The 13705-nt window shown below is 47.3% G+C and overlaps 1 protein-coding gene across 8 annotated transcripts in view; it reads right to left on the reverse strand.

The window, feature by feature from the left end:
* The window catches only part of BAZ2A (bromodomain adjacent to zinc finger domain 2A), a 61761-nt gene that overhangs the window by 33718 nt on the left and 14338 nt on the right, over positions 1-13705 (reverse strand). Inside the window, exons 1-2 of one of the 8 annotated variants that reach the window (XM_079966335.1) lie at positions 7903-8105; positions 579-716 (exon numbers count right to left, since the gene is read on the reverse strand). In XM_079966335.1, the coding sequence (XP_079822461.1) occupies positions 579-714 (136 nt within the window). In that variant the 5' untranslated portion in view covers positions 715-716; positions 7903-8105. Of the gene's footprint in view, positions 1-578; positions 719-1212; positions 1235-7047; positions 7235-7554; positions 7692-7902; positions 8106-13705 lie in introns of those variants that run through there. The other 7 variants (XM_079966329.1, XM_079966334.1, XM_079966330.1 and 4 more) reach the window with 7 other exon arrangements.

The following is a 13705-nucleotide window of genomic DNA, read 5'->3' on the forward strand; positions in this document are numbered from 1 at the left end:
TAAAAACACGCTGATTCCCAGAATGTGATTGGGCCAGATCTGGCCCCCGGGCCTTAGCTTGCCTACCCATACTCAAGAGGGTCAGGAGAATCCCCAGAACAGAACACGGTGGGGGGAGGGGAGAGTATTCCACCTGGCAAGAAGAAATGCTTGAACTGACAGAATGTTCAGAAGAGTGCAAAGTTGAATTCCTCCCCTAAGTTCCATTCCCAGCAGGCAAACAGCACTCATCCGAGTTTTTATTCCATGACTAGCCTTAATTCTTTCTCCCACCTTTAACAGTAAGAAAGAAAATATCAGATTTTCACATCATATCCAGTTGTGCTTTTGCAGTGGCCTGTGAGAATACACACAACTTTGCCTGTTGCTGTGGTATTCAAGTTCCTTACACTCCTCCTGAGGCACAACCATCATCCACACAGTTCTCCTTACCATTCTGCAAAGAGATACTCAGAAAAGAAGTGGAACCTCAATCTATAAAGGCAAGGGCTAGCAGTGTTTGCTATAAGACCATGTATGATCAATGCTGATGCCTGTCACTAAGGTCAAAAGACCCAGGTCCACTGCCCCACACTTACTTTTCCCTTGCTGAGGGAAGTTCATGGGAGATCCATTTGTGTAGACATTGTCCCCTGAGGAAGGCGCAGGTTTCTGTCCTGAGGCAGCAGGTGAAGAGGGAAGGCCAGTGAAATTAAAATGGTTGTTCGCCTCCATTTCTAAGGAGAAAAGAAAATGCAAAAGATGCAACAGAAAGTTAAAGTCATTACATAGATGCTGTTTTTCACAGACAGCAGTGAAAAAATCCTCCAACATAACATGTTAGCCAGTGACTGAACAAAAGATACCAAGACATTTAGTGTTTTATCACATCTTATCCCAATAATCCTTAGAACAAGATACAGTGGTACTTTGGTTTACAACCATAATCCATTCCAGAGGTCCATTCGTAAACCAAAACAGGTTGTAACCCAAGGCCCGCTTTTGCCAATGGGGGCCTCCAAAAATTTTTTGTTCGTAATCCAAAAAAACCGGGTTGTAATCCAAAAAAAGTTTGCAAACTGGGACATGCACTTCTGGGCTTGATGTGTTTGTAATCCAAAACGTATGCAAACCAGACTGTTTGCAAACCAAGGTACCACTGTATTGTAAGGTAAAACAATACTCTTATCCCCATATTGCAAATGGGGGGCAGGCTGAGAGAGAATGGCTTACCTATGGCCAGCCAGGTGGTGCACTAGTGATTACCTGGCTAACAGCTCAGTCTTGCAGCTACTATGCTACACTAGCTCTCAAAATTAGCAAGCAGGGCAGATGCTATACCAATAGGACAGATAGTTTAATGTCCATATATTTAAAGCCATTGTGTCCCTTTTGATAAAACCCAGGCTTTCATCAGAAACTGTGCAACTAAGTTCAACATTGACTGGTTGATCTCTGCCTCTTAGGAGAAAGGGAAATGTCCCCAAACACACAATGTAAGTCCTCACATTGAAATCCTTATAAGAAAAATATACCGTATTTTTCCGTCTATAAGACACCCCTGTGTATAAGAACTATTTTGGGGGACTCAGATTTAAGAAAATGGGGGGAGATGGCCCAGAGTATAAGATGCCCCCTAATTTTTGACATTGTTTTTTAGGGGGAAAACCTAGTCTTATACATAGAAAAATACGGTATGTCATGAGGTGACCAGCAGCACCAATTTCACCTTATCTTGAATGGGGAAAGTTCAGCCAAGGGTTCTGAAATCCACTCAGGCACTCCATTCTAATACCAGAATCTATTTAAATACACCTCTTTTGCAAGCTTCAGGGTTACTCTCACTTAACTATCAAATAGCAATATGTCCACAGGATGGTTCTTAATATGTACCGGTAGTTATAAAGTCCACTTGCCACACAAATAGGCCCCTAAAATGCTTTCCTTGGAGAGGAAACCTAAGGACCAAACAGTTCTGGAAAAGTGATTAAAACGCTCCATTACTACTGAGAAAGAGGGAAAGATGTATTAATGCAGGGCCGTTCCTGTTTTAAAACCATTTTACTGAGCCTGCTCCTTCCGTGGCTTTCTAGGCCTCATGCACTGCAAAGTAGTATGTGAAAATTCCTCATCAGATGATGCAAGCTTTACCAAAGCATCACCGCCCCCGCCTAGCTAGTCATTTTCTCATTCCACAGGGATGCAGATGAACTTTCGCCTTTCTGCAGCTCTGGGAAAAAGCCACCATTTCCTGTTACTGAAATTAATGCACTAAATAGATGCACTGTTCAAAGAAGCTGGATGAAAATAAAGCAGAGGGCATAATCTCTTGGCATGGAGCCTAGTCCACTCCCTGCGTGTCCAGTGGGACATCTGTGGCTCCCAAACCTGGCATTCCTACCAGCTTCAAGCAGGACCTTTCCCTCCCCACCCCTCTGAAATAGAAGACTAAAGAGAAAATGCTCAAGGCAGGTCTGGACAGCTGCCAAGGAAGGCAACACATGGGTGGATGAATGAGGATGGAGTTCAAGCTACAGATTCAGACCAGTCTGACAATATACATCTTCTGCATAAGTAAGCACATACATCACAATAAGTCACCAAGGAAACTTCCTTACTAAAATAATTACGGCAGCCACAGTTTATATTACATCTTGAATCCAGAAGCTTTGCCATGAAGCTTCGCTATTAAATAATACTTCTTCCACTCAAAGCTCAGAACAAACTTCAACAAACCTTTAATATAGTGTGGCATCCTGTATATATGAGAGTATGAACAGTAGAAAGATATGACACTTGCACTTGGGTGACTCTTATGGAATGACCTATTATTAGGATACCCCTCAAAAATAATGATGGCAGATGACACCAATCCTCTCAAACAGTTTACAGTCTGAGAACAAACACATTAAAAGGAAAGTCATGGGTATATTTCCTCCCCCTCCTGTATTTGGTATTTGTTTCAAAAGTTTTACTGAACCTAGTACCTACTTCATAAATTTTGGCACTAAGAACAGGTACCCTTCCTGTGTGCCTCCTCAAAACAGAACCAATACAGTGGTACCTTGGTTTACTAACTTAATCCGTTCCAGAAGTCCGTTCTTAAACTGAAACCATTCTTAAACAGAGGCGTGCTTTTCCTAATGAGGCATCCCATCGCAGGTGCCCTTCCACTGTTCGGATTCCATTCTTAGACCGAGGTAAAGTTCGCAAGCCAGGACACTACTTCCGGTTTTGTGGAGTTCGGAAACCAAATTGTTTGTAAACAGGACTGTTCTTAAACCGAGGTACCACTGTACCAGGAATGGCTACCTGTCATGGTCAATGAACTGTCAAACCCCTCACACTGCTTAAATGAAGGCTGCTGTGCCATAAGCATGCAGTGAACATTAAGAATGACAGATAAAAGCTTTTTAGGTGTGGGACAAAAGGGAAAATAATGGAAAGGCTTTTAAGAAGAAAGCTACAGAGAAAAGGACAAAAACCACCTAGCACATTCCACAGAGAAATTTCCCCCTGCTACTGTAGTAGTGGTTGAAAGAGAGCTAAGCATTAGGGTGTGGGCTCCTCCTCTCTAGGCATGTCCATTCCTTCCGAGGGGTGGGCTCCATAAGCCAAAAAAGTTCCAGCCTTAACTCTAGAAGCGTCTCAATATTGCTTAAAACATACATCGTACCCCCCATCTGTATGCCTGGACAGAAAACATGAAGAACAGCACCTTTCCAAATGCCCTTGCACAGGGACAGAGCTTAGAAATGCTTCACTGCCAGGAAGGAAAGTGCTAGTGACCAAAATGTAAAGTCAAAAAGTCATTTAGAGAGATAAAACCAGAATGCAGAGCTGCTTCTTTTTCAGAATCTTTATTTCTGCCAAGCTGACATACTTAGATAATTGACCAGGTCAAAATCAATCACCCTGCCCTTTTCTCCCCAGGAAGTAATCATTGTCAAAATCAAATTTATGTACCCAAACCAGGTGTAAAAATAAACTAAATGTTAATGAAATACGCATTTCATCCATAGCTTCTGCTTCACTGCTTCAATCTCCCTCACATCACGAAGCTTCTCTCTCCCACACACACCTCTATTACTGCAATGTCATGCCAAGCTCCACCACCTAAACTGCAAGGCTTCTTTAGCTGCAGAGATGGGGGTGGGGAAAGGCTTCTACTAATAGCAGCAGGGAAAATGCCTTTCCCTCAACTCAATATGCACTGTCAGGAATCATCTCTGCAACGCACTGAGGCCACCTATTCCACTTGCTGCTCCCTTTCAAAAAGCAATGGATCCTACCCTGACAGTGCACAGCAGCTGAGTTGAACCATAAAATTACTGTGAATATCCCTTTAAGGGCCAGGGTAGTAGCAGAAAAGGCAGCTGCTGCTCCAGCACAGGGACAAGCAGAGCTGGAGCTGAGGTGAAGTGCTGGGAAGGCCTTGTAATTAAAGGGGAAGGCGGAATGGTTTGTTAGGAAAGAAGCCAAGCAAAATGGATGAATTAATTGCAGCCAACAAGAACGACAGAAACAGTTTAAAGGGAAGGGGTGTGGTTTGACAGGAGCTGCACATGCCAGAATAACACGGAACAGCTGATATAGACAGAGGTCCTATTTGTAAATATCTCAGGCCTATGTCTCTCATGTGATCCCAGTAGAAGTAGATGTTTCAAATGTATGAAAAGGATGGGAGCAGGGAATCCTATAGCCCGAGAAAGTGGCAAAGGATGAAACCATAGTCGTTCATGTCTCCCCGTGGGCAGGGAAAGTAGTTAAAAGTATGTACAGATGGGTTACAGCCTTGTCGAGTCAGGGCCTCTTCTGTTTTTAACTATTCTTAGTGAATGGATGTGGAGTTTGATGCATGCTCATGCTCTCCAGCCACAGAAATGAAACACTCCTGTCCTAATCATAAAATAAGACCTCCTGTCCTAAGCTGTCAAAATGTGCATCAGACAATGTGGTCAGTCCTGCTTTGAAAGTCCTACCTCCATACTTCACCATAAAATGCTCTTTTTGCCCTAGCAGAAATTAACAACTAAAACCTTGATTTTTTTTTAATCACATAAGTACTTTTCATGTAGAATTTCTTTTTCTTTTTACAGTAATGGATTTGTAAGACTACAAATTGGGAACAGGAGTTAAATTAGATGCACCATCTTATTAAAGCTTTCTTTTTATGAAAGAGGGAGGTCCTGGGTATGTTATGACATTTGTGAAAGATTACCATTGGCTGAGGCCAAGAAGAATCTAGAACCTTTTAACCAGTAACTGTTTTTCAGTTGCTGAGGTCTGCCAAGTTCTATATCTGTGCAATGCAACCAAGCCCCTGTAAACACAAAAATGTCTTAAAAGGTATGGGGAGCTTGTGTCTCTCTTGATGTTGTTCAACTCTGGCTCCCATCAACCCCGGGTAGCATGGACAACATTTAAGGATGAAGAGAGTTGTAGATCAACAACTTTAGGAAGGTCACAAGCCATGCCCCACCATCTGTGCTTTAAAATATAGGCCACGTGATTTAATTTGCAGGAAATAAAAGATGAAAAGGGATCATGGATAGACTTCTTTTAGGAAGGCTGCCATAATTTACCTCTCAATGGCAATATATCTGTTAGTAACCTTACACTGTTTGGTTTTCCATGGTTATGTTGCTTCACTTGAAATCCAACAAAAAGGAAAGGGAGAATGCTTTGTGAATGCAACCAAGAATGACCCATTAACAATGGTGCACTCTAGGCAAATCATAAAATAAGTATATACTTGAGAACTATATGTAAGTGTGACACGTATGAAGATTATTTGTGGGGCATAGGAATTTGTTCATTTCTCCCCCCCCAAAAAAATATAGTCCTGCCCCCCACAAGGTCTGAGGGACAGTGGACTGGTGCCCTGCCGAAAAAGTTTGCTGACCCCTGCTTTGTAGTTTCCCATTTTGCTAAGTTAGAATATATATGACTGCCTCTTTAAATTCCATGTAACTTTAAAAAGAAGGTGGTGATAACCCTAAACTACAGGATCTTGTGCCAACTGGCTGCTGGGGAATAGGGCTAATCTAGCCAAGGAGTTTAGGGAAAGCCAGAAACAGAAACCAAATCTGATTAAAAAGGACATTTCAGAAAGCAACAAACACAGCTGCCATTTCCCAGCCAGTTCCTGCAAGGTTGGGGGAGGGAGCAGAGGAAAGAGGGCTGTTTGCATCAAGATGCTGTAAGCAGGGGAAGAGGCAGCTCTGGTCTCCCACTCACCTCACTGCCAGTCACCGGGGATTCCCTATGCCCACACCCCACCTCCACACATACACAAAGGGCTCTCTCAGCCCTAACCATCATCCAGCCAAACCACATTTGCAGCCTCCCTCATGGTACTAAGATCTTTGCCTCTCAACTTCCGAAATACATGGAAGACTGCCATCAGAAATTGCCCCATACCACCTACATACAAATAACACTTCCTGTACACATGCTAAACCTCCAGTATCAGAAACAATCTTTGAAGGGGACCCACAGTAACTAGAAAATCCTTCCGGTGCCCAATATGAAAACTAGGGCAGACCCAAATTTCGGAGCCATAATCCCAGATTATAATCTCCAACCACAAAGCAGAATTCCTGGGTTTTCTTCCACAGACTTATCAAAAAGGCATTTCTGTCTCCAAACACCAGCCCTGTTCAGGATATTAATGATTTGTGTATGTGCTAATAAGATTCCCAGGTATCTGCATCCTTGTTTACAAACCATTCTCTCCACAAGCGGCATCACCAAATTTAGAGATCCCTAAAGGGAAGCCAGGATTCCCGGGTCACGTCCCTACTCCCAAGAAGGGAACGACCTTTTCTCGTCGATCTAGTGGGATCCTTAGCGAAGCCCACAGATCCCATCTTCCCACAGCCTTATCTCGCCAGACTCAAGGACCTGCAGCCCTCCTCGCCGCCATGGAAGAAGAGCTGGAGCGCAGGGAGCGGCCGCGCAAAACTGGCCGCCACTCTTTCGAGGCCAACTAAGGGCACCCGACGAAACGCTCAGGGCGCCTTTCCCCCAACTTCCAAGCGGAGTTAAAACACATCCAATTCCCACCTCCTATACACTAAGCCACAACGCCAACGCCGCCGCAGCCGCCATTCTTCTCCGGGAGCAAAAACCCCAACGCTTCCAGCCCAAAGGCCAGGCCTTGCCCTTCTTCAGTTCGCCTGCGGAGCTGAGCGAAGCGGCGGCCACGCTCCCCTCGCTCGACGCCGCCGCTACCGGGGACTCGCCAGCCTCCTCCTCCTCCCCCTCGACTACCGCGCCATGCCGGGCTGGGGAAGACGGGAGCCCCGCCGCATCGACGTGAGGGCGAGAGCCGGTGCCCCGCGGGGCCTGCTCCCAACTCCAGCCCGTCGTCGTCGTCGTCGTCGTCGTCCCCACACGACTCCTGAGAGAAGTTGGCGCGGCGCTTCGAACACGCGCAGCCCCCGGGAGGCGTTATGTCTTCGGCAACGGGCTTCTCCTCCCCCACCGAAGGAGCCTCTTTTCTCCTCAGGGCTTTTGGGGTGGGGGGGGAGGAGGGGAAGAGGAGGAGGAGGAGGAGGCCCCCTGTCTCACCCCAAAGCGGGAGGGCTTCGGGTCCTCCCTCACACTCCCTTGCCTTCCTCTCCTGACTAGGCCTTCGCCCCTCACTTCGGGAGAGCGGACTGAGGGAAACCAACCGCCGCCGGCCGCCCTCCCCCACCTACGATGAAACTTGCTTCGCTCCCCCCCCCCCCCCGCCTCACAACGACTCGGGCCAAACTTCTCTCGGCTCCCCCTCAGGGGCCACGTCTTTCTCATACACACCTTCCCTCCCCCCCCCCGCCGCCGCCCGCATTTTGGTTCAGCCCAACGTATTACTCTCTCTTTCCTCACCCCACCCCCCACCCCTCGCGCGCGCACCTCACACTCCGGACGCCTCACCTGAGGGAGGTGTCAGCCGGCTCTTCACATGGCCCCGCCGCGCTGAGGGAAAGGTCGGACCCCGCGCCGCAGCATGGCCTGCGGGAAAGGGTGGGCGGCGGCGACGGCGGCGGCCACCGGCTGAGGCTGGTGCGAGGGGAGGAGGGTGGCGCAGACCGAAGCCGCACCAGGCGAGGCCGTCGTCGTCGTCGTCGTCGTCTCTGGCCAGGAAGCCGAGCTCAGCCAACGAACGAGCGAAGGAGCGAGCGCCGGGGCGAGCGTCGTCGGCTGCGGCGCCTCGCCGCCGGGTCCTAGCGCCCCGCCGCCGCCGCCGCCGTGACCGCGCCAAGGCTTGACCCGGCAAACACCGCCGCTGAGGAGAGGAAGGGGAGGGGGAGCGACCGGGGTTCCTCGGCGGGAGACCCTCCAAAGAAACGGAACACGTAACCAGATGCGTAAAGGCGTAGCGGGTAAAGTTGGCTGCGGAAGCGGAGGGAAAGCCCTGCAAAAGGGGTGGTGGAATTGGAGAAAAAGAGCTTCCTCTGCTGACACCGCGCAACTCCGCTCCGGGCCAAAGGGATGCCCACTTTTCCTATGGAAGAGGAGGATCCGGGTTCGATTCCCGGCCTCTCCAGTAGGGTTGGGAAAGAAGAGCCTCCTGCCTTCGACTGTCTCAAGGGCTGGCCACGTGGGAAAAGGTAACGAGCTTGTTGTCTCCTGCTCTTCTGGAGGGTAGGACTCGAACCCGGCTCCAAGTTGCAAGGAAGGAGAGAGGATACAAGGAAGAACTTTCTGGCAGGAAGATCTGTTCGACAGCGGAACGGTCTGCCACGGGAGGTTGTTGGCTCTCCTTCCTCCGAGGTTATAAAGCAAGAGGTTGGGTGGCCAACGGTCATGGATGCTTTAGCTGAGATTCCTGCTTTGCAGTGGGTTGGACTAGATTACCCTCGGGCAGTGGCGTAGCGTGGGGGGTGCAGGGGGTGCCGGCCGCACCGGGCGCAACATCTGGGGGTTAGGGATAGGGTTAGGGGGCGCAAATCCAGGGTTAGGGGGCGCAAATTACTTGCCTTGCCCCGGGTGCTGACAACCCACGCTACGCCACTGCCCTTGGGGTCTCTTCCAGCTCTACGATTCTATGAAAGCCCAAGAGCCATTCAGAGGAGCAGGCAAAACCAATTGACCAGTTCTGGCTGAGTACAGTGGTACCTCAGGTTACATATGCTTCAGGTTACATACGCTTCAGGTTACAGACTCCGCTAACCCAGAAATAGTGCTTCAGGTTAAGAACTTTGCTTCAGGATAAGAACAGAAATTGTGCTCCGGCAGCAGGAGGCCCCATTAGCTAAAGTGGTGCTTCAGGTTAAGAACAGTTTCAGGTTAAGAACCGACCTCCGGAACGAATTAAGTACTTAACCCGAGGTACCACTGTATATGGTTGCTTCCTCCTGCCCTTTGAAAATGCCTTATCCTTCAAGTCAGGGGTGGCTAACCCCTGTTGCTGAGCTGCAATACTAGACCACCCAGGGCAGGGGAGTAAATGGGAAGGGGTTATGGGAGTTGTACTCCAGCAACATCTGGAGGGCAAGAAGTGAGCTGCCCTTGAGCTGAATGCACACCATATGTTTAAAGAATCCTAGGTACTGTTGCTCACCGGTCATAGATCTACAATTCCCAGCACCCTTAACAAACTACAGTTCCCAGGATTCTTGGGGTGAGTGTGCTTTAAAGGTATAATATGTACACAAGTTTGATTTAAGCATTTGTATGCCACCTTTCTGGGCTAGCTTCCTCTCATTCCATGCTAGGGTGGGACGGGAGTGGTTAAGGATAGGCACGCTGTACCTTCTCTGAGTGTCTACCTACATAGGTTTTCCATCTGCATTCACATTACTTGGTGAACAACACAGCAGCTGTTGCAATGATTTGCATGTGTGAATGAACTATCACTTGTTAAACGCTACTCATATATATACTTTAAACACAGCAATCTTGGTGCAGAGGCTAGACTAGAGGGTTGGCTTTTTCAGAAACCCAAACCTGACCTTGAACTCTAGCTTGGGATTAACCTAATGCAAATGTGCTTTATGGGGATAAAAACAGGGAGAAGCCATGTAAACACTAAAGATACGGTTGCAAATCAAACTGTCAAATGATGGGAAAGCAAATGATGTGCTCCAGCTCTCAGTTTCTCTCTGTTGTTAACTTCACCTGTTCAACGGCCGCATCCTGGCATTCTGTAAACAAGTTTCAGGGCAAAACCCTAGTTTGATGTGGAGTGTCTACAGCAGGGGCGGGGAACACATAGTCCACATTGGTGGACTCCAGCTCCTAGTACGCATGCGCAATGGTCAGGTTTAGTGAGAATTGTAGCCCACAGGTTCCTCATTTCTGGTCTAGTTGAGAGGGAGGAGCGGTGATTTTAAATTTTTTTGAGTGAGGCATGGTTGATGGAAGGGGACAATGCTAAAGCAATAGGGGAGAGAGAGCCCGATTACATGACAATAGTAGCTTCTCATTTTTTAGATGTATGACTGCAGGATTTGTGTCAGCATGGACAGTGGCTAGGAAGATGGGAGTAAGGATGCTGTAGAGTAGAAGACTCATATTGCTGCTGTGTTGTTGCTGCTGGAATGGCATTTACTAGGATTGTGGTCACCGAGTGGCAGGTGGCAAGACTCTTGAGAGTCCCATGGACTGCAAGAAGATCAAACCTATCCATTCTTAAGGAAATCAGCCCTGAGTGCTCACTGGAAGGACAGATCCTGAAAGCTGAGGCTCCAATACTTTGGCCACCACATGAGAAGAGGAGACTCCCTGGAAAAGACCCTGATGTTGGGAAAGATGGAGGGCACAAGGAGAAGGGGACGACAGAGGACAAGATGGTTGGACAGTGTTCTCAAAGTCTAATAGTCCTAATAAAGGCAAGTGACTTTATTTTAGATGAACATTTTATACTGGTGAAAAATGACATGTATCAAACTGTAGCTGTGGGAAAGACATATGAGGGAAAGTGTCTAAATTTTGTGTTACGAAAGGTCAAGTCTCTCAACCATGTGCAATTTCCTCCAATATGTTTTTGGTTTTCCTTTCTTTTCTTTTTTGGCTGCTTATATCCCCTTAGTGCTTCAACCATTTGAAGTGTGTGTGTGTGCGTGTGTGAGTGTGCTGCTTTAAAGCAAATGATGGAGCTAAACTTCCCCTACTGAGTTCCAAGTTACTGAAGACTTAATAGCCCCAATCGCAATTTTGTGGGCGGTTGCTTGACTTTGTGGCACTCTGATCTGTATAGTTCTAGGATTAACACAATTCACAGGCTGAAGTGCTAGCAAATCTTTCAGGGCTGGTATACTCTGAACAGCTTCTGACAAGCCCGCACAACGGAAGACACGTATGTTGGGCCTTCAAAGCTGCGGTGCTCTCCCCTGTGCAGATATGCTCCACTCCCTGCCAGCTCTGGCGCTGCAGCACTTGTGGTTATTAGGAGACTGGAGCTGCCAGAGCCCTGCCACGGGATGCAGAGGCCAGCATCAACAGAGCCCAAAAATTACATCTCTTGTGGCTGCAGGACAAGCTAGAGGACAAGGGGAAAGACACCAGAGGGCAGATGGAGGACACAGGAAGAACACACACACACACACACACAATGCCACAAACAACAGAAGAGATTGGTAGAAAAATATATACATCCCTGTGCTCTTGCCCTGCCCAGAAAGGGCAACAGGGAAATCCAGAATTTACAGGGAGCACAGATATTTGGGGAGGGGGGTGGGAGGAATGAGACAGAACAAACCTTCCTCAGTTCCCAATTAGCTCCATTCTGTGCTGAATCCAGGCAGCTGAGTCAGCCAGACGCAGCAAAACAACTCATCATTGTTATCTAGCCTCAGCTCAGCCTCCCACCTCAAAGTGTTGGAAGCCAGTCATTAATTAATCATTGTTTAGGGGTTTGGTTATGCTCTGCCGAAGGAGAAACTGAGGCACAGATTGCTGCGGTGCGGCCCGGTGCTCTCATCAAGGTCTCACGCAGTCAGCAGAAGGAGGGAGACTCCAGGGTCACAGCGCTGCCTGCTCCCTCTTATCACATGCTCACAGTAGCTCTGCAGGCTTTGCTGAAAGTGTCAGTATTTGCAGTCCACTCAAGGCAAATGTGCCACCCCCTCCTCCACCCCCCCAAGCAACTTCTACCCCCACAGAGGCTTTTAAGACAGCCTTTGCCAACTTGTGCCTTCCAGGTGTTTTGGAAGACAACTCACATCAACCGCAGCCATCACAGCTTAATAGAATCCTACCACGTAGGTCTTGGTGCCTGGACTGTATCCATAGACTGATGTCAATGGTTAGTCAAATGAAACATTTGCTGAAGAACACAAAACATCACATTTCTTGGGGCTGGAGAACCGAAAGAAGAGCCCCCTCATCATTTTATTTTTTTTAAAGAACACACCATCATTCTGTTCCCCACTTCCACAAAACATGAAGGTGTTAAAAGCGTATTTGCCACTCCAATATTCCAATAAGGAATCCATGCTCTTGAAATCATAATCCTCTAGCAGTAAATTAAAGCTGCCAATAAGGCCCACAGCTTCACCACTGTGAATCAGGCTATCGCAAAGAAAAATAAGCTTGTGGTTTAGGATGTAACCCTAAATACAGTTTACCTGGGAGTGAGTCCCATTTTTAACTCAGTGGGACTTGCATAGGATTGCACCATTAAGGGAGAACAGTCAATGTCCCATTGGAATCAACACTGACCTCTTTTTATTAATCTGGATTATACCTGCATCTGTACCATTATGTACTATACTGCCCTATGTATTCTGAACTGAGAGCTAAATACATTTGTGAACTATTGTGTAAGATGCCTGATGTGGATGATCGAGTGAAGATCACATATTTGCTGTCTGGATCCAGTAAGTTCATGAGTTGCAAGATTCGCGGTTGCAGCCCCAAAACTGAGAACGTTCATCAATATGGTGGACTGTAAAGACTAATTGGTAATGTAATATAGAAACTTATATACATTAAAATTCAGACCTACACAAATATGTATAACTCGGTTATCACTGTATTTTAACACGGTATCTATGCATATTCTATGCACAGCATGCATATAAGATCCCCCCCCTTTTTTTGGTTGCAGTGACCAGGATGGTCACAGCAAAAAATAAACTTTGACTTGATACCCAACATTCCCGCCCCCAAACACGCAATGCAATGCAATCTCATCTATTAAAGATAAACCCCACTGAGTTCAATGCTTCTTCCTCCCAGGTAAGTAAGTATAGGATTGCAGTTGCAATCTCATTAAAAGAGAATATTGGGGGGCCCCTAACTTGCCAGGAAGCCAGGTCATCTGCCTCACAAATAGGTAGGAATGCTTCTGAATACCAGTTGCTGGAAAACACAAGAGCAGACGAGTGCTCTTGTGCTTAGATCCTGCTTCCGGGTTTCTGCAAAGGAATCTGTAAGACCAGGATGCTGGACGAGACAGGCCATTGGCTTGATGCATCGGGCTCTTCTAACGTTCTTATAAGCCCCCACCCTTAATGCTGACCAAGTGGTGGCAGACTGTGGCTTCAGTTATGAGGAAAAGACACTCTATGCACACACAAACGTGCCTCTCTTTATTTCATCTCATATTTCGGGACAACCGTGCTGTTGAAAATAAAGGTCAACAGCACAAAAATCTCAGCTCTTAGGCTTAAAATACAGCCCAAGTCTTTCGGACAGACATGCCATTATTTTGTTTTAACAGCAATGTTCTCTAGAGATGCAGCACATTCTGGAGTCTTGGTGCTAACGGCAAACAACACAACGTACCCTC

This window comes from Podarcis cretensis (assembly GCF_951804945.1).
Source record: "Podarcis cretensis genome assembly, chromosome: 2".
Lineage (NCBI taxonomy): Eukaryota > Metazoa > Chordata > Lepidosauria > Squamata > Lacertidae > Podarcis > Podarcis cretensis.